Source organism: Amia ocellicauda, chromosome 5, assembly GCF_036373705.1.
Source record: "Amia ocellicauda isolate fAmiCal2 chromosome 5, fAmiCal2.hap1, whole genome shotgun sequence".
NCBI lineage: Eukaryota > Metazoa > Chordata > Actinopteri > Amiiformes > Amiidae > Amia > Amia ocellicauda.
Genome location: NC_089854.1, coordinates 11,579,691 through 11,599,499, shown reverse-complemented (window position 1 = coordinate 11,599,499; position 19,809 = coordinate 11,579,691). Strand labels below are relative to the sequence as shown.

General features: G+C 45.6%; 4 protein-coding genes across 5 annotated transcripts in view; 1 reads left to right on the top strand and 3 right to left on the bottom strand.

Annotated features, from left to right (window-relative positions):
• The window catches only part of spred3 (sprouty related EVH1 domain containing 3), a 28,404-nt gene extending 25,871 nt beyond the window's left edge, over positions 1-2,533 (bottom strand). The window contains exons 1-5 of the mRNA XM_066705696.1: positions 2,459-2,533; positions 1,625-1,897; positions 944-1,112; positions 702-763; positions 119-337 (exon numbers count right to left, since the gene is read on the bottom strand). Of these exons, the coding sequence (XP_066561793.1) occupies positions 119-337; positions 702-763; positions 944-1,112; positions 1,625-1,897; positions 2,459-2,533 (798 nt within the window). The remainder of the gene's footprint in view (positions 1-118; positions 338-701; positions 764-943; positions 1,113-1,624; positions 1,898-2,458) is intronic.
• A 5,338-nt stretch (positions 2,534-7,871) lies between these two features.
• Positions 7,872-10,581, top strand: LOC136749437 (uncharacterized). Its single transcript, XM_066703738.1, has 4 exons — positions 7,872-7,950; positions 8,350-9,165; positions 9,298-9,867; positions 10,079-10,581. Exons 2-4 carry the CDS (start codon positions 8,369-8,371, stop codon positions 10,194-10,196), a joined length of 1,485 nt encoding a protein of 494 aa, XP_066559835.1. The 5' UTR covers positions 7,872-7,950; positions 8,350-8,368; the 3' UTR covers positions 10,197-10,581.
• Positions 10,582-10,649: 68 nt separating this feature from the next.
• On the bottom strand, positions 10,650-14,968 carry psmd8 (proteasome 26S subunit, non-ATPase 8). The gene is made up of 7 exons (XM_066703739.1): positions 14,812-14,968; positions 14,064-14,136; positions 13,857-13,959; positions 13,121-13,286; positions 11,654-11,754; positions 11,445-11,556; positions 10,650-11,321 (listed from the first exon to the last, which is right to left on the bottom strand). Exons 1-7 carry the CDS (start codon positions 14,920-14,922, stop codon positions 11,184-11,186), a joined length of 804 nt encoding a protein of 267 aa, XP_066559836.1. The 5' UTR covers positions 14,923-14,968; the 3' UTR covers positions 10,650-11,183.
• A 2,754-nt stretch (positions 14,969-17,722) lies between these two features.
• On the bottom strand, positions 17,723-19,781 carry selenow1 (selenoprotein W, 1). Of its 2 annotated transcripts, none has more exons than XM_066703735.1 (6): positions 19,497-19,781; positions 19,049-19,073; positions 18,809-18,862; positions 18,466-18,636; positions 18,250-18,344; positions 17,723-18,061 (listed from the first exon to the last, which is right to left on the bottom strand). In XM_066703735.1, the coding sequence occupies exons 1-5, from the start codon at positions 19,523-19,525 to the stop codon at positions 18,267-18,269; spliced, it is 357 nt and encodes a 118-aa protein (XP_066559832.1). In that variant the 5' UTR covers positions 19,526-19,781; the 3' UTR covers positions 17,723-18,061; positions 18,250-18,266. The 2 variants fall into 2 exon arrangements, with proteins under 2 accessions (XP_066559832.1, XP_066559833.1); XM_066703736.1 differs by having other exon boundaries at positions 18,562-18,636; positions 19,497-19,655.
• Positions 19,782-19,809: the final 28 nt, after the last annotated feature.

Below are 19,809 nucleotides of genomic sequence, written 5' to 3'. Positions count from 1 at the left end.
TGGACTATAGTATAGTATAGAGCCCAGACTGGAGCCAGCGCTGTGGGGACTATAGTATAGGGGGCTTGGTTCCATGGTGATGGAGGAGGGGTATGTGTGTATGAATGTATGTCATTACCTGTACTGGGGTTGGCGTGGCGACGGGGTGTCCGGTTCCGTACCCATAATCCTCAATGGTAATGGCGGTGGTGGTGGCAGTGGAGGGGGCAGCAGGGGGACGGACAAACCGCGAGGAAGAGGAGGACGAGGAGGAGGAAGAGGACTGGCTGGTCACTATGGTAACAGGTTTCACCAGCATCTCCTTCCTACTACTGGAGGAAGACTCACTGTCCTGAGACTGAGACAGAGGGAGAGGGGCGGGGGGGGGATGGAGGCAGGGAGAGGTTGAGAGGTTGAGGGAGGGAGAAATTGTGAGGGGAAGGGAGAGGGAGAGAAGACAAGAGACAGATACCAGGTCACACACAGAAAGACACTGAGTGAGATAGACAGAGAGAAAGAGACAGACAAACAGAGAGAGAGAGACAGATAGACAGACACTGAGTAAAGCTGACAGTTTGTCAAACTTGTAGAGGGAGGAGGAGAGATAGAGAGGTGAGACAAGAGTGAGGGAGAGTGAGGAAGAGACAGACAGAAGTGGCACAGAGTGAGAGAGAGGGAAAGAGAGAGAAAAAGAGACAGGAGTGAAGGAGAGAGTGACTCACAGCCAGACCGTCATCTTCAGTGTCGCCCTCTTCTGGTGTGGAAGAGGAAGGAGAGTCCGACCCTGTGTGTGTTTGAGAGAGAAAGAGGAGAGAGTGAGACAGAGAGAGAGAGAGAGAGATAATTACTGTACTGCTTGGTTATTACAGGTCAGGTGACCCCAAACTGCAGGTCTGTGCCCTATCTTCACCTTCCCTCCATTGCCCCTTCTCCTTCTCCCTCCCCCTCCCCCTGGCTGCAGTACCTCTGTGCAGCCTGTCGATGGCGCTGTGGAGGCCCCTCTCAAAGGACACGGCATCAGAAGGACTCTGGAACGTCAAGCCGAACTTCCTGTCCTGAACACGCCAGTGGTGGAAGATGGGGTTCACCTTGTTATACACCAGTCCCCTCTGCACTGCACACTCCAGCACAGGCTACAGAGAGAGAGACTACAGTATAGTACAGAGCCCAGACTGGAGCCAGCGCTGTGGGGACTATAGTATAGTACAGAGCCCAGACTGGAGCCAGCGCTGTGGGGACTATAGTATAGTATAGAGCCCAGACTGGAGCCAGTGCTGTGTGGACTATAGTACAGAGCCCAGACTGGAGCCAGCGCTGTGTGGACTGTAGTATAGTACAGAGCCCAGACTGGAGCCAGCGCTGTGGGGACTATAGTATAGTATAGAGCCCAGACTGGATCCAGCGCTGTGGGGACTATAGTATAGTATAGAGCCCAGACTGGAGCCAGCGCTGTGGGGACTATAGTATAGTATAGAGCCCAGACTGGAGCCAGCGCTGTGTGGAGTATAGAGCCAGTGTAACAATACACACACACCAACTCACAATAAACAGAGGGTGACACAGACAGAGAGGGACAGACAGAGACAGACAAGAATGTATGTATACATGCAGAGAGGCAGACAGACAAAAGGACAGACGGACTCACTGCTCGGTCCCTCAGCCTCTCCCCCCGGATGATGTAATCTCTCTGCCCCCGGTCCTCCAGGCCACGCCCCCTGCAGATAATGACGTGACTGAGACCACCCCCCCCTAGGGGTACCCACCCCCCACTTGAGTCATCACGAGTCATCACCACAGCTCGAACCCGCACCACACTAACACAGAGAGAGAGAGAGAGAGAGAGAGAGAGAGAGAGAGAGAGAGAGAGAGAGAGAGAGAGAGAGGGGATTAATACAAATACACAGTTCTCAAACCTGCACTAATGACACACAGACACAGAAAAGCACAGACACAGAGACACACAGATAATATTAAACAGAATATTGGTATATAAAGTTCAAAATATGTTGTATGTAATATCTATCTATTCTATACCAAGAAAGTTGTCAGTGTGAAAAAACACCAAGTTACAAAATGAATCAGCCCTCAGTGGAGATATCAAACCCATGAGAAAAGTGATATTTACACTTGGTGTTTTTTCACAATGACCATGTTTGTGGTATAGATTGATCTTAAACTAACATTCTATTGAACTTCAATGATCAATTAGTTAAATGTGAATTGATTCTCAGTTGGATACCTATTTAATATTAAATTGGGCCATGCAATCCAGAGTGTTACCAACAATGCTAACAGCCAAGTCACCCCTCCACACACAAATCGGTATTACTGTTACTAAGGCAATTCCATATGTGTCCTACAGGACAGCCAAACAGTGTGAAACAAAAGAAAGTTTCTTATCGGACACCAGTTTCCATTAACAGAAGCTTGACCAATCGCAACAGCCACTCCACAGACAACACACCAATCACTGAATTACTTGTACTGCTATGGTGGACTTGGTGGTGGTTCTCAACCCTGGTCCCAGGGGACCTCTGTGTCTGCTGGTTTTCATTCCAACACAAACTCTTAATTTAACCCTCAATTGTCATATGACCACATTCTCAATTGTTTTGAGCTCAATTATTTGATAACTGTTCATTTAAATGGCTGGAAACTGGGCTGGAATGAAAACCATCAGACACAAGGGTGTGTATGCTTAATAGCATAATTAAGTAGATCTGTATTCATTAATTATGTATACACTAACTTTGAGAAGTTGTGTAAACGATTTTCAGTTACAGTGAGGGAAAAAAGTATTTGATCCCCTGCTGATTTTGTACGTTTGCCCACTGACAAAGAAATGATCAGTCTATCATTTTAATGGTAGGTGTATTTTAACAGTGAGAGACAGAATAACAACAACAAAAATCCAGAAAAACGCATTTCAAAAGTTATAAATTGATTTGCATGTTAATGAGGGAAATAAGTATTTGACCCCTTCGACTTAGTACTTGGTGGCAAATCAGCCTAGTATTACACCCAAGTATTATCATACATTATACTTATTCAATGTACTTTGCTATGTAAGATATAGAAAATGAGTACTGTATGCTTCAGAACTCGGTGTACGTCGACTTACTTGCCAAGAGACGCACTTGCGCACATATGACGAGTAAACAATGTGCTCAGTTGTGTTTTCATCTATTCAATCTAGTCATGTGCAGATTCTGCATTGTATATGTAATCATTTCTCTTTAGAAAATGTAGGCTATTCGAAGTTGTGCTCGCCTTTTTAGGAAACGTATTGGCTTTACCGTGACATATCCCTGTGTTGATATGTGTTGTAATTGTGTGACTTAAACTGTGACAGATATAGGCTACTATAAGAAACATATAGTATATCTGGCAGTGACGTATAATGTTACAGTACAGTGGTTTTCAAACCGGTCCTGGAGTACCCCCTGCCCTGCTGATTTGTGTTCCAACTGAGGTCTTAATTGCTTAATTGAATCCTTAATTGACCTAACAAAGTAATATACCATTCAATTAAGTAATTAAGACCTAGGTTGGAACAAAAACCAGCAGGGCAGGGGGTACTCCAGGACCGGTTTGAAAACGCATGTTACAGTATATCTGGCTGTGACATGTTCGTTATCTGCACGCTGGCGTCAGCTTCCCGTTGCTGTATAATGGTCAAGGAAAACCAGTATAACTCCAGTAGTTTCGTTCAGCGAACCCCTTCAAAAAGCACAACGAATAACACGTACTACATCACCACTACTGCTACGTTTCATACCTTAAAACTGTAGTAGAAAAAGACGATCCGAGAATCGGCGGAAACGAGAAGAAGAAAGATCCGATTGTAGATCAAAATGTCTGCGTCTCCACGCAGGCATAATATTAAAACTGGACAGCTAAAAGGTATATGGGATGTTTGAGGAGTCATACCTATGAAGTGATTTTGTGGATTAAACAATGTAAATTAGACAATTGTGCGGATTGCCTGCCTGCCTTGTTGTCAGGGCACACAGTGACATTACAGAAATTGTGTACATCCTGAAGAAAATGGAACTCTAAACATACAAAACTCAATCCTTAGAGCTGTAAACAGATCTTCGACAGAGCAGGAACATGCATGATATACACAACCATAATATGCTGTTGCTCACACTTCTGCAGGACAATCACGATGGATCCTGGAACTTGATTTATTAGCAGCAGAAACGTCCACTTGCATCTCAAATTATTATCATTATTGTTATTATTATTATTATTATGATTATGATTATTATTATTATTATTATTATTATTAATAATAATAATAATAATAATAATAATAATAATAATAATAATAATAATAATAATAATAATAATAGTCAAGTTCCTCCACACACACCGATCTCCGCTGCCCCTGATTGCCTCCATATTATACAGTCTCCAGTTTCATTACATCCCGGCTCTGTACGATACAGCACCGTACCCTGACATCAAGCCATACGCAACATAAACTGAGCAAGCCCCTGTATAAGTGTCATTCTAATAATAATAATAATAATAATAATAATAATAATAATTATTATTATTATTATTATTATTATTATTATTATTATAAAATGTATTATTATTATTTCTTTAGCTGCTCCTCTGTGAAATAATGTTCAATGGCAGCGAGGTACGTGCGAGTTTTTTTTTTCTTTTTTGTGAATGGACAATCACGTGACAGAGATGAAACGCGTTATTTTAACAGTACCCGTAATAATAAAAATATATAAATAATAATAATAAGCACACGGGTATAAACTATAATCCGTTTGTCTGTTGTTTTTATACTAGCTCACAGTTATCGTATTGCATCACAACCCGTATACGTGTGTCTCTATAGAGAGAGGTTTGCTTGTATGTATTACGCATTACAAAATAAAATAAACACGATTTGGAAAGACTGTGCAGAAAAGAGGGAGGAGTGGAAGCGAGAGAGAGAAAGAAAGACAGAGATGTATCATTGAAATACATGCCCGTTTGCAGCTGGAGGCCCAACGCGTTCTTCTGTCGACCCCAGAGTGTCTGCCTGTCTGTCTAGCTGTGTATCAGTCAATCAGCCTGCCTGCCGTCTGTCTGTCTGTCTGTCTGTCTGTACTCCGTGTTTCAGGACTGACACAGGCCCGACTGCACCCACACCACACTGCCCATTATTATTATTATGATTATGATTATGATTATTATTATGGACACGTCCCTGTAGCCGCTTCCCTCCCCCCCTGCCGCTCGACCTGAGTCGCGCACAAGACTGCTCTCATTTTATGAATGAAACACAATGCGGGACATTTTACCGATTCAAGAAAAGAGAAACAGAAGATACAGCAGACGAAGGAAAGAAAGAGAAAAAACAAATCGCGAATAAAGAATAGAAACAGCCCCTGCCATCTATATTTTTTTCCAAATAAATAAATGCATTATACTAAAAAGGCAAACGAGAGAACATAGGAGAGGGAGGGGAGGAGGATGGATGGATAGACAGAGAGAGAGAGAGAGAGAGAGAGAAAGAGAGAGGGAGAGTGGAGGGGGCGACAGGAGAGAAAGAGAGGGGGGGGTCTAATTCCATTCATAAAGTTTGGCTTTAAAAATCATAATGAAACAAAGATCCGTTGATAAAAAAATAGACATGGACCCCAGCTAGGATCTCTCCTTCTCTTTCCTCTCCTCTGTCTCTCGCTGTGTCGTTATTGTTGCTGAGTTGTAGTTTTAAGCACAACCGTATTCACATATATAAAAAAGAATAATAATCCCAATATTACAAATAATATAAATCACAATCGTTATTATTATATACAAATATGTATCCGTCCATTCATATTTTTCAACCCATTCATATGTATCCATTCCAGTAAACCTTCCAGATTGATAACAGCACAACATTAGCAACACGAACATTATTATTATTATTATTATTATTATTATTATTATTATTATTATTATTATTATTATTATTATAAATTTTAAAACATACACCTTGCTTCGTCACAAATTACATCGACTGTCGGCAATAACTTGGAATATAGCTAGCAGTACCTGCCTGCACAACACTCGCCACTGTATTTCCACATAATAATACATACAGAAAGAAAGAAACGACAGGACCGTTGCAGTTTGCATTGAGCTAAAGAGGTTTGTGTGGCGTGAGAGGATGGAGGATTTGACTAATATGTCCGTGTGTTGCTTGTGTCTACGTGAATCCGCGAGTCTCACGTGAGCTAGTGCAAATAAGCGTGAGGTACAATATATATATATATATTCGTTTGAGGTAAAATCATCATCATCATCATCATCATAATGACTGTAAATTGCTTGCTTCCTGAATGTTTTATTTCAATGAAAGGGGGGATGCGGGGGACTCACTCGCGCTCCATCGCTCGGTGTCGCCGCCGCCTCGAGCTCGCTGCCCCCCGGTCTGGTGTGGCTCTTCTTCCCCTCTCCCTCTCCCTCTCTCTCTCTCTCTCTCTCTCTCTCTCTCTCTCACTCTCTTTCTCTCTCTCTCACACTCACTCACTCCCTCCCTCCCTCTCTCGCTCTCTCTCGTCGCCGCTCAGTCGTTCATGTCTTTTATCCTGTCTCGCTCCATCTCTCGGGTCCTCTCTCGGTGCATCAGGACGGGCTCCAGCCTGTAGCAGCCATTTTCCGCTCGCAGCGGCGGCGGCGGCAGCAGCATCCTCTCTCCCGCGCCCTCGCCCTCCCTCTCTCTCCCTCTCTCTCTCTCTCTCTCTCTCTCTCTCTTCCAAATCACTCCCTCATTCTCTCTCCCTCCCTGTACCTGCTGCTTTTACCCACTGACTGCCGCTAGACCAGCAAAGGACAGACTGACTGACCCGCTGACTGACAGTCTGACTGACACACAGAGTGACACACTGAGCGAGTGACAGTCTGACTGACACGCAGAGTGACACAGTGACTGACTGACACACAGAGTGACACACTGAGCGAGTGACAGTCTGACTGACACGCAGAGTGACACAGTGACTGACTGACACACAGAGTGACACACTGAGCGAGTGACAGTCTGACTGACACGCAGAGTGACACAGTGAGCGAGTGACAGTCTGACTGACACGCAGAGTGACACAGTGACTGACTGACACACAGAGTGACACACTGAGCGAGTGACTGTGACTGACTGACACGCTGAGTGACACAGTGACTGACTGACACACAGAGTGACACAGTGACTGACTGACACACAGAGTGACACACTGAGCGAGTGACAGTCTGACTGACACACAGAGTGACACACTGAGCGAGTGACAGTCTGACTGACACGCAGAGTGACACAGTGACTGACTGACACACAGAGTGACACACTGAGCGAGTGACTGTGACTGACTGACACGCTGAGTGACACAGTGACTGACTGACACACAGAGTGACACAGTGACTGACTGACACACAGAGTGACACACTGAGCGAGTGACAGTCTGACTGACACACAGAGTGACACACTGAGCGAGTGACAGTCTGACTGACACGCAGAGTGACACAGTGACTGACTGACACACAGAGTGACACACTGAGCGAGTGACGGTCTGACTGACACACAGAGTGACACAGTGACTGACTGACACACAGAGTGACACGGTGACTGACTGAAACACTGGTTGACAATGACAGATTGACTGTGTTACACTGCCTGGCAGATTGACGGACTGACACACCGATTGTCTGCTACTACTACTTATACTACTACACTAGTACTAGTACCACTACTACTACTACCAGCGTGTCGTTGGGTTGCGAGTGTTCCGAGTGTGTTCTACTTGGCGAGCCGCAGCCGCGCATGTTTACACTCGAATCGACTTTTCCAAACAAAACAACTTTTTTCTTCTCCTCTCTCCTATACGATTTTCAAATCAAAAGACAGTCCCACTCAGCCACACAACACACACCCATTCACCGAGCGACCGGGCCGGGAGGAGCGCAGATCTGGCGGCGCCTCCGGAGGTAAATAAATAAATCGCATTTAAGAAAGGAAAGGTTTCGTTACTGGCACAACTACCCTTACACCCACTAATATAATTAATCATCTTAACAATAACGACAGAAAGATAACTCTTAAACATTCAAAATTACGTGCTGTCATTAAAATGTGTATTTTTGTAACTGATAGAAGTATAGGGAGATACATTATTATTATTAGCAGAAGTTGTAGTATTGGTACTAGGAGTAGTATAATTAGAATGTACCCCAGTCGTGTAAGGGGGTCAGTGTGTCAGAGTGTCAGGAGGGTGGTGGTCTGACAGCCTTAACACACTCTGTGTCACACACATTTCACACCCCAGTGATGTTTGAATTAGGGGAGCTGCTGTTGGACAGCCCTGACAGTATTGTCCCCCCCTCCAGGAGCATAGAGTGAAGGAGCATGGGTAACAGCCAACCTCAGCCACAGCAAGAGACTTGCCCACCAGCAGAAGGAGACACAGAGAGTGAGAGACACAGGGCTCAACAGAGCAAGAGAGACCAGGAGAAGGCAAGGGAGAGAGAGAGGCAGAATGAGAAAGAAAAAGAGAGGGAGAGTGAGAAGGAAAAGGAGAGGCAGAAGATGAGAGAGCGGCAGAAGAGAGAGAGAGACCTGCTCAGAGCCAGGAGGAGAGTCCTGTACCCAGTTCTGCCTGCCACCTTCTGCCCCACTCAGCCCACGCCCATCTCCCACCCCAGCCCCCATCCCCAGCAAGTTAAACCAGCTCCCATGGCCCCCCTAGGACCCAGCCAACCCCAGCCAACAACCCCCCCAACTCTACAAACTGACCCCAGACTGCAACTGCAAAACTGTCTCTTCCCCCCCATCCCACAAACAGCCCTGCCACACAACCTGTGGCCATCAGGGGGAGCGAGAGCCCCACTGCCACAGCAGATAGGGAGGCAAGATGTCAGCTCTGAGGCAGGTGGGGGGGCCGACAGCACTGTAGCTCTCCTTCAAACGCCCATGCCCATGCCCCCATGCGGCCCTGAACCTGCCACCCCCCATGCGCAGGCCTGGAGCGCACAGTGCCAATATTCACCGCAGAGGTGCAGTAGTGTTAGCAGTAGCAGTGTGAGAAGCCCTGGTGTTGGTAAGGACAAGGTTACTGATAGCAGCACTGGGGGCAGTAAGACGGGCAGAATTGGGTGTACCCAATTCATTCTGTCACAGGAAATCCTCAAGCAAGTGAACGCCAGGTATGTGTGTGTCTGTATATGTGAGTATATTGTGTGTGTCTGTGTGTGACTATGTAGTGTCTGATTTGGTGACTCCTTTACCCATCTGACTTGTCTTATTCTACCTCTCCCTCTCTCTCCTCCCCACCCCAGACTGCAGTTGCTGCAACAGCGGAGTATGTCCGAACAAATCTCTCGCAGACAGAATCTGTCAGTCTTGCAGTATGCCATGCCAAAAGCCAATGTGATGAAAGTGTATAAATACCAGACACCCTGTCCAGGGGTAGCCAAGGACATCATCACAGTAACCCCCAAGGCAACCTTCCAGGAAACCAGAATGGAACCCAGCATTACAAACAACTCTGCAACAATTTCAGAGAACGATCAAGTACCTGTCCCTGCAGGTAACAAGCACCCGCCCAGCCCAGCCCTCACCGGCTCCCACTGTGTTCCTGCGCTGTGTGAGGCAGACGGCAGCACCTGCCCAGCTCCTGTTGCGATGCTCCCGAGGGCCCAGCTGGACCAAGCGCAGAGTGAAAGCACACACGAGAAGAAAGATGAGAGGCGTGAGAGACAGGAGGTGGAGGAGGAGGAGGAGGAGGAAGAGATGCCCCCCCCCGGTCATTGCTGCCCACCATTCCACATCGACCACACCTGCACCCGCTGCTCCCGCTGCCAACACCGCACCGAAGCAGCACCACTACCCAGGAACGTCACCCAGTGGTGAGAGGGGAAACTGTGCCCAGGAAGCTGTCCATGTGTCCATCTTGGGCTCAGTCCAATTATGTTTGTCTCAGTATCGGTCTCTGCCTGTGGATCTGTCCAGAGCGAATAGGCCATTCTGTCTGTTCGTCCATTGTCCATGTATCTATCTACAGAGAACAGCTGTGTCCTCTCCTCACCTCACCCCTCTTTCACCGTCTCTGTCTCTCAGGTTGTCTGTGAGGCACAACATCCTGTGTGAGCCAGCTTGGGTCACCACGATCAAACTGGCCGCCTCCATGGCAGTCAGAGAAGGGCCGGGAGGCGAGGACAACATCATAGAGCAGTAGCTACAGCAACTACCTGCACCATCCAACGAAAGCCCAGCACTTCCAAAACTATGCTCCAACCATCGGAGAATTACATCCCTGCACACACAAACTCTAGATCTGATATTAAACTTCAACTGATTTCATACAAATTAAAATCCAATGACCTTTTCAACACAGCACACTACAATCAACTTTTTTTTTTAATCTTCAACATCACTGAAGAAATTAGAAAATTGTATCTTGAATTAAATGTCTTCAGATTAGTATAGGAATAAATACATAAATACCACATAACATCTCTGTAACTCACCTAATGTTTTTTTATATTCTGTACTGCCTACTTCTCACAATAAAATCCTATTCAACCTGCACTGTGCTGACAGACTCTAGTGTCTAGTTCTACACTGTATACAACCCTTTGCTCAGCAGGGCATTATAATGCTGTGGAAATGAACAGACTTGGTCCACATGTGGAAAAAAAAAAGTCATTTTATTATTGGATTCTTTTTTATTGGTTTATAATACACGTCTAAAAAATGTTTCGTCGTGACAGGAAGTACACCACCTATCTAGGGGGGAGAGAACACAAAAACTCTATGGCAGATACAGCACGGGTACCCTCCCGCTGCTAGGAGACGATGGATGAATTTATGAATGGCTGTGGGGGCCTGGCACCCCCCCCTGCTGGAGAGAGGCTGGAGCTACAGCTCAGTGACCCACACTACTGTAGGACTAGTCTGTGGAGAGCTGTGCTGTAAACGGCAAAGTCAGGGTGTTACAGTGTTTAAAGAGAGCCGTGGATACGTGTGTCCGGTGCTTATCAGAGTGTCTGCATCTGCGCCCACCTGCTTCCGTCTCTGCTTGTGTGTGGCTCTCCAGGTCTGTGCAGCTCTGTGTAGCTCTGTGTGTCCCAGTTTTTATGTGTGTGAATGTGTATGTGTGTGTGCGCGTGTGTGTGAATGCATCTCTGTTGAGGCCACGGTCCTCGGGTCCATCAGGGCAGTGCTACACGATCATCTCGAGCTGCCGTGCGTACTCGATCACCTGTTGGGCCAGCTGAGTGGAGGGGATGGGCTGCTCCTCCAGGCGCTGCTGCCGGCAGCTGAAGGAGTAATATCCCCCCACACCCTGAGACCAGCCCCGCTGAGAGAGAGAGAGAGAGAGAGAGAGAGAGACATTAATATAGAGATCCTGCCAGAGAGAGGCACACAGATACTGAGGGACTTGGGTAGCAGCTGCACAGTGGCAGGCAGAGGGCGCTCTCACCTTCTTGGCATAATCGGTCATCTTCTTGGGGGAGGAGAAGAACAGTACTCGCGTCGCCTCGCTGAACAGGATCTGCTCATAGGCCTTCTCTATACAGCCCGCAATTTCATCCCTGCCAATATAATCAGTAATCCATACAATTTCTCTACTGCCCAAAATCTCATCCTTGCCAATATAATCAACACACAGTCTCTCTCTCTCTCTCTCACCTGATAGTGTCCAGCAGGATGTCAATGAAGAAGGTGTAGCTCTCTGCTGGGATGTTTCCTTTTGCCAGAAACACCTTGTTATAGCTGCCCTCCATCAGGTACTGGGAGAGAGAGATAGAGAGAGTTGTCAGTCAGTGAGACAGTAGGTGCTATTTCTGATCCGGATCACATTAATAGGTAAATTTGAACAGGATTAGTGGTGTAGCGTTTACACTGCCATTTGATCAGGATTAACTGTCAGCCGCCACAGGGGTCTTCACACGCAAGTCCCAACTTAATTATACACCGATCAGCCATAACATTATGACCACCTGACTAATATTGTGTAGGTCCCCCTTTTGCCGCCAAAACAGCCCTGACCCGTCGAGGCATGGACTCCACTAGACCTCTGAAGGTGTGCTGTGGTATCTGGCACCAAGATGTTAGCAGCAGATCCTTTAAGTCCTGTAAGTTGCGAGGTGGGGCCTCCATGGATCAGACTTGTTTGTCCAGCACATCCCACAGATGCTCGACTGGATTGAGATCTGGGGAATTTGGAGGCCAAGTCAACACCTTGAACTCGTGATTCATCAGACCAGGCCACCTTCTTCCATTGCTCCGTGGTCCAGTTCTGATGCTCACGTGCCCATTGTAGGGCTTTCAGCAGTGGACAGGGGTCAGCATGGGCACCCTGACTGGTCTGCGGCTACGCAGCCCCATACACAACAAACTGCGATGCACTGTGTGTTCTGACACCTTTCTATCAGAACCAACATGAACTTTTTCAGCAATTTGAGCTACAGTAGCTCGTCTGTTGGATCTGACCACACGGGCCAGCCTTCGCTCCCCACGTGCATCAATGAGCCTTGGCCGCCCATGACCCTGTCGCCGGTTCACTGCTTTTCCTTCCTTGGACCACTTTTGATAGGTACTGACCACTGCAGACCGGGAACACCCCACAAGAGCTGCAGTTTTGGAGATGCTCTGACCCAGTCGTCTAGCCATCACAATTTGGCCCTTGTCAAAGTCGCTCAGATCCTTAAATTTTTCCAGCTTCTAACACATCAACTTTGAGGAAAAAAAAATCACTTGCTGCCTAATATATCCCAACCACTGACAGGTGCCATGATAACGAGATTATCAGTGTTATTCACTTAACCTGTCAGTGGTCATAATGTTATGGCTGATCGGTGTATATATATTAAATTAGTCCTTTGGAACACAGAAGCATTTTATATTAAAATACAATTATACATTTTTGCTAACATAAAATAACATGCCATTTACTGTAAAATATTACTTAAATTATTTATAATACAGGCAGTAGGGAAGTGTTCTCCTATCTGCTCCACTGATGTGAAGGCTGTTTGTCTGCCACCTGCCTCTAAAACAAACACTGCCGCAGTGCATACTGGGACTTGATGCATTTGATCCGGATCAGAAATGACAGTGTAAACGCGCCTAGTGCCTGCTGCAGTGAGAGAGTACCTGCTCCAGTGAGACGGGGTGCCTGATGTACACATTGGTCTGGATGTCGCGGGCGCTCAGGCGCTCCAGCTCAGTGTGGAAGTCCGACACACGGTTCTGAGACAGCAGGAACAGCAGGTTCAGACCCAACAACTGGTGCATATAAGCAGACTCTGGCAACTGCTCCCTAAGAGAGAGAGAGTGGAAGAGAGAAAGGGAGAGGGGTTACAATGATTTGGAGACTAAAGCTAAGGTCAGAGTACATGATCTTTAGTTGATTTTAGCCCTATTTGGCCCTCCCAACAAATCCACACTGATCGTGACGACAAGCAGCTTAGTCGAGGCGCGTACCCGCTTACGACGACCGTTTAGTGCGAGGCCATCGCAAGCCATCACTTGCCAGACGCTACGATTTTATCAAACATGTTTAATATTCATGACCGGCAGCAGCCAATGAGAGTCGAGCTAATTGAAGAGAAATAATACAAATAAAAAAACAGGAAGAATAATCATGACGTGTCGGAGCTCCACACGACAAAGGATTTCAGATCAGTCGTTAAGTGTGTGATCCCTTGTACTCAAGTATTGTGTAGTGTGCACTCCTTCACGATGCAAAAGACAAACTTGGTGAAAGACGGTCATTAAGTGTGAGCTGCGGACCGGTCTCAAAATCGGGCTGGATTGTAAAAGTCATATAGTGTGATCCTAGCATTAGGCAGAGATGGGCAGACAGGCAGACACAGACACGTAGACTGACTTGTAGTCAAAGTAGTAGCACTTGAGCTGAGCCATGTATCTCTCGAAGGAGGGGATGTCCTTCTTCAGGATACTCCACTGGGCCCCAATCTCCAACACATCACCTGACAGAGAGAGAGAGAGAGAGAGAGAGAGGAGAGTCAACTGGAGGGAATGGGGGATAGCGGGGTTAACAGAGGAGAGAAAGACCACAGAAAGGCAGACTCACGTGCTAAAATGAGCTGCTGTTTGGTGAGCTTGGTCCCGGAGGTGGGCAGGAAGTTCAACTCCAACAGAGAGATCTGCAGAGAGAAGAGATGGATGTGTATTGCTTATTAATCATCATTATTATATAATCATTTCTGTATTGAAATGCTTTGGCAACAGCACAGATCAATAGGCTATACTAATAAGACATTAATGCACAGTTTAAAATATTGAAACATTTAATTTATCAGAACTCATTTACATAATAGCAACGCTACCATAATGTCATGTTCTGGAGAATAGTCAAGATGTATGCGTTTTACTACCACGACTACTGTAATAACAATAACATTACACTATTATGATGATGCACAGGATTAATCTTCCTAACAAACTGAGGCAGCTACACTAATCTTAACCAGCAGATCAAATTAATTGTATTACTCTTATAATTGACAGACGAGTTAGTAGTATTTGTTCCGAAAACAAATTAATTGAACCACGGCTACTTCTAACAGGGAAATGGATCAATGTCGTTCTACAACACAGGATGATGCTGCGGTTTAGCATGACAACGGCGACGATAACAACAACAATAACAACGATGCACAACCGAGTCGTCATGTTAAAACGAATGACAAAAACACAACTGCTCATCTACCCCTGCGCCGACAGTGCCGTGCGTGGACCCCGCAGCGCCCCGCACACCGCACGGCTCGTTTCTGCGGGTTATTATAATGGTCCAGTCGTCGGTACCGCGCTGGTCTCACCTTGAGTTTGGCCAGGATGTCTCCGCACTTGTTTAAGCTCGGGCTCTTCTTGTTCCACTCGCTTTTCAGCGTCTCGTACAGGCTCGCCGTCTCCCTCAGCACCGCCGCCATAGTGATTCTGCAGATTGTGCGACACCGGCGGCCAACCTCCCCACTGGTTTACGGCAGAGTTACCAGGCAGCAGGAACCCTCACTCACTTCCGGGAAGATGGCGCCGCCCATCTGCAGATTTAATGTGTGCGCTCCCAGGGCGACTTACAGCTGTGAAAATACACCGTTTACAAAAAAGAAACACTACAATAAACGCAAAACTATAATATAGAAAAATACACAGTAGCAGTAAATATTTTAATTTGTTCAGTTCCAATTAAAATCAAGTAGTCAGAAGTGCAGTACTGACGTCAGGGTAGTGGGGTCAGAGCAAATCATGGGTACAGTAAAGCGATTCAAAATACAGTAATACCTACAGGATAAATAACAAGAGGGAGAATAGGTAATAGTGCAATTTAGAAAGTGCCGCATTGTCCTGAGTACGGGTACAGTGTGGACCGGTGTGTTGAGCAGACTCGTATGGCAAAGCAACGTATCATTTAGAGATATCTTCAATTGCATTTCAATAGATCTTGAAATATTGGAAGATATATGTAAATTAATTAAATATATCTCTAAATTAACTTCCGATATCTTTAAATGTTTTGAAGATTTGTTCAAATGTGCTTTACAATATCTGCATTTAATTTAGATATATCTCCAAATCATATTAATATATCTGCAATGCATTTGAAGATATCTGAAATGCATTTATAGATATCTTCAAATCATATGCAGATATCTGTAAATTACTTCTTGTTCATTTTGAGATATCTTTACATTATTTAAAGATATCGGCAAATTACTTCCTGTTCATTTACAGATATCTGCAAATGACTTCCCATATTTAGCCCATGATTATCACTTCCTGTTCACTTGTTCATTCATTTCTGTAAATGAACAGGAGGTAATTTGTACATACAGTGATCAGCCATGACATTATGACCACCTGCCTAATATTGTGTAGGTCCCCCTTATGCTGCCAAAACAGCCCTGACCCGTCGAGGCATGGACTCCACTAGACCTCTGAAGGTGTGTTGTGGTATCTGGCACCAAGACGTTAGCAGCAGATCCTTTAAGTCCTGTAAGTTGCGAGGTGGGGCCTCCATGGATCGGACTTGTTTGGCCAGCACATCCCACAGATGATTGATTGGATTGAGATCTGGGGAATTTGGAGGCCAAGTCAACACCTCGAACTCATGATTCATCAGACCAGGCTACCTCCTTCCATTGCTCCGTGGTCCAGTTCTGATGCTCACGTGTCCATTGTAGGCGCTTTCGGCAGTGGACAGGGGTCAGCACGGGCACCCTGACTGGTCTGCGGCTACGCAGCCCCATATGCAACAAACTGCGATGCACTGTGTGTTCTGACACCTGTCTATCAGAACCAACATTAACTTTTTCAGCAATTTGAGCTACAGTAGCTCGTCTGTTGGATCGGACCCCACGGGCCAGCCTTCGCTCCCCACGTGCATCAATGAGCTTTGGCCGCCCATGACCCTGTCGCCGGTTCACCGCTTTTCCTTCCTTGGACCACTTTTGATAGGTACTGACCACTGCAGACCGGGAACACCCCACAAGAGCTGCTCTGACCCAGTCGTCTAGCCATCACAATTTGGCCCTTGTCAAAGTCGCTCAGATCCTTACGCTTGCCCATTTTTCCTGCTTCTAACACATCAACTTTGAGGACAAAATGTTCACTTGCTGCCTAATAAATCCCACCCACTGACAGGTGCCATGATAACGAGATTATCAGTGTTATTCACTTCACCTGTCAGTGGTCATAATGTTATGGCTGTTCAGTGTATTTTGAAATGAACTGCAGATATCTCAAAATGAATTGGAGATATCTTGAATACATTTCATTTCAAGATAACTAATTTCAGATGTCTGTAAATGGAGTTAAATGAGATATCTCAAATTCATTTAGAGATATCTGTAAATTATTTAAAGATATCTCCAAATGATAATTTCACTTGCCATAGACTCACGAGAGTGGTCATGGACAGACATTATATCCAATAATACAAATGAAAGATGTGTGAGAACTTTCTATTATACTTATTAGCAATTGTTTGCTACATGTAGTAGCTACATGTCTGTCTTTACTAATAACATGTCACAAAATGTTTCTATCCAGTTAGTGGAGCCCGGAGGTGCTCCTATATAACATTTCTATCCTAATCACTCTACTGTTATAACAGATACGTCCTAAAATAATGCACATTCCAAGACCTTAAACTCTACACTAAATAAAATATTCTAAAGGAATCAATAAGGTAATGTGCACAATTCACAATAACCTATAACAATGATTTATCAAATTTGATACAATATAATTGATTCAGTAGTGTACAGTGCAGAAAATAGCTTATGGTGTGTGCATAATTCGGAGAGGCATATTGTCTTGCTTCAGGTTGTACGTAATTACGCAGTATATATTGTCTGGGATCATTTTCCATGTTGATAATAACAATCATTAACCATTTGCATTTTGATTTAGACGTTATACACAGTGACTTTAATGATATAAAATAAATCCACTTAATTGACAACTGACTGAAACAGTAGGGGTTACTGTTCATTGTGAGCCCATATAGTGCATTTCAGATTAAATCTATAAATAATGATCTGTAGAAACTTTAGTTTTTAACTAAAGTGTAGAAGAGCATCTTGTTAAGGGCAATACAACAATTATTATTAATGATAAGTTTACTAGTAATAAGTATCATAGTAATTATTGGTAATTCCAAATTATTAAGCAAATGAAAGGTACTGACTGCAAAAACAAACAAACACGAGAGTCACACACAACACACAGACTTTTTAACCCTTCTTTTTATTTGCTAATTAGGCATTTGCTGACACAGAACAGTTTTAACAATCCCTTTTACAGTTTACAATTCCCAGTCCTGTCCTGGTCACCCCCCTTCCCTTCTCTCTCTCAGTGCTGTCTGATTCCCCCAAGACACACTGACCCTGTATTCACCCCCCACCTTCCCCATGTAGCATGCAATTAGCGTGTGGTCATCGTGTGGAGTCTGTGCTCTCTCCGTGCACGTCTTCCTCAGCGAGTGCCATCGGGTAGCGTCCGTGCCACGTGACACTGTGGGCGCCGCCGTCATCAACCGCCGAGAGAGAGAGAACGAGAGAGAGCAGTCTAAGAGACAAGGAGGGAGGAGGCGGCAGGGAGACAGAGAGATTTCAAATTAATACTTAACAATACTGGGGAAAGATGCAGAGAGATACAGATATGGAGATGGACAAAGGGAAAGAAAACGGACACAGAAAGACACAGATTCACACAGATGTACACAGAGAGCTCCCCCTCCCTCCTTCTCTCCTCACCTCCTCCACAGTCCACCTCACTGCTTCAGACAAGCCTCGATTGCCAACACTAGTTTGGCCATCTTGGCATCGGAGTCTACGAAACCCTCACCACGCTGCCAAGACACAACATCATCATCAGCTCCCAAACCCACCACACAGTTTACTACATTAGTAAAGATAATGAAGATCTAAATCTGTCCTCCCATCACCAGCCACAGCACAAACAGACCATACCGTTATCATAAATGTGTGTGTCTCTCTCTCAGTGTGTCTGTGTCCCGCTATCTCACTGTCTCTCAGAGTGTCCCAGCATGTCCCAGTGTGTCTCACCTTCTTGGAGTGCACCAGAGATCCGTTCACCTCTACCTCAAACCAGCCAGACACAGACGGAGTGCTCTCCCCTGTCTAAACACACACACACACGTTAGCATGGTACAGTACAGTTTTATACAGTGTAATGTATTCCAGTAGAGTACAGTGCTTCATACTAGTATTACACACAGAGTCCTACAGTACAGTACAGTGATATACATGGCTTTCCGCACTAAAAATAAGAACAACAACAACATTGACTCACGATCTCAAGATCTCCTGGGAACTCATCCTCCAGGAAAGTCTTGAGTTTCTGGAACTAGAGAAACCAAGAGCCGGTCAGCCTTCCTCCATCCCTCCATCCGTCAGCCGCTTCTCGCTCTCTCAGTTCCTCTCTCCTCCACTTCCTTTACATCCCTCCCTCGATCACTCCACTCCACCCCACCAATCAAAACCAACCACCTCTCCCTCCTTCCCTCCCTCCCGAATGAGTTTTAAAACTTACCTTGGGCCGGTACCCTCATCCACCACTGAGAGAACGAGAGACAGAGAAGAGAGGGAGAGAAAGGAACAGGGAAAATAATGACTTCAGCAATACACTGCAAGTAAACTTGACACAAATGACTTTAATTCAATATATTTGAGACCCCCTAAGCACACAAACTACAGCCCAACACAACACACTGGAAGACAGTGCAGTCACACCCCTGTGCCCGGTCTATCCCTCCCTGCCTGCACCTACAACACTGCTATCAGCAGCATGTGTACAAACTAAACTTCAGTAAAACAACACAACACTGCTAGTACTACTACTACCAATACTCATGCGATGATGATTATTAATAATGATAATAATAAACATGAAGCTGTTTCCCTGGATTTTGTGCGTCTATTAGCAGCAGTGTATCCCCTTACAGTGGTGCCCTGGTTTAAACTCAGCCCACGACACCTACCAGTAAGTAATATGAACCTTCACGCCCATGCTGCAGACAGCGGGACCCACAGGGACGCAGCACAGTTAACACAAGTGATAATAATAAATACAGCCGCCGCGCACACTTCCTGTGTTTTGTCAAGCGCTGCTACACCACAGCCTCGCCAGCCCACTGGACTGTACCACCGCGCTGGGGGGGGGGAAAGGGGGAGTCAAACGCAGATATTTAAATATGCAGCTGTACTCAGGGCGATAGACTACAGGGTCCTCGCTGTGCTGTAATAATTCAATACGTTAGTGTTGTTCTCGTCGTTTGATTTCGGGCAGGAAGG

What these genes read in the sequence shown, in the direction of transcription:
- LOC136749437 (XM_066703738.1), top strand. Translation starts at nt 8,369, where the DNA reads ATGGGTAACAGCCAACCTCAGCCACAGCAAGAGACTTGCCCACCAGCA. An exon ending in CTCAAGCAAGTGAACGCCAG is followed by an intron (nt 9,166 to 9,297) that starts GTATGTGTGTGT and finishes TCCCCACCCCAG; the next exon opens with ACTGCAGTTGCTGCAACAGC. An exon ending in CCCAGGAACGTCACCCAGTG is followed by an intron (nt 9,868 to 10,078) that starts GTGAGAGGGGAA and finishes TCTGTCTCTCAG; the next exon opens with GTTGTCTGTGAGGCACAACA.
- psmd8 (XM_066703739.1), bottom strand. Translation starts at nt 14,922, where the DNA reads ATGGCGGCGGTGCTGAGGGAGACGGCGAGCCTGTACGAGACGCTGAAA. An exon ending in TGCTACTACTTTGACTACAA is followed by an intron (nt 13,287 to 13,856) that starts GTCAGTCTACGT and finishes TCTCTCTCTTAG; the next exon opens with GGAGCAGTTGCCAGAGTCTG. An exon ending in ACCCCGTCTCACTGGAGCAG is followed by an intron (nt 11,755 to 13,120) that starts GTACTCTCTCAC and finishes TCTCTCTCCCAG; the next exon opens with TACCTGATGGAGGGCAGCTA.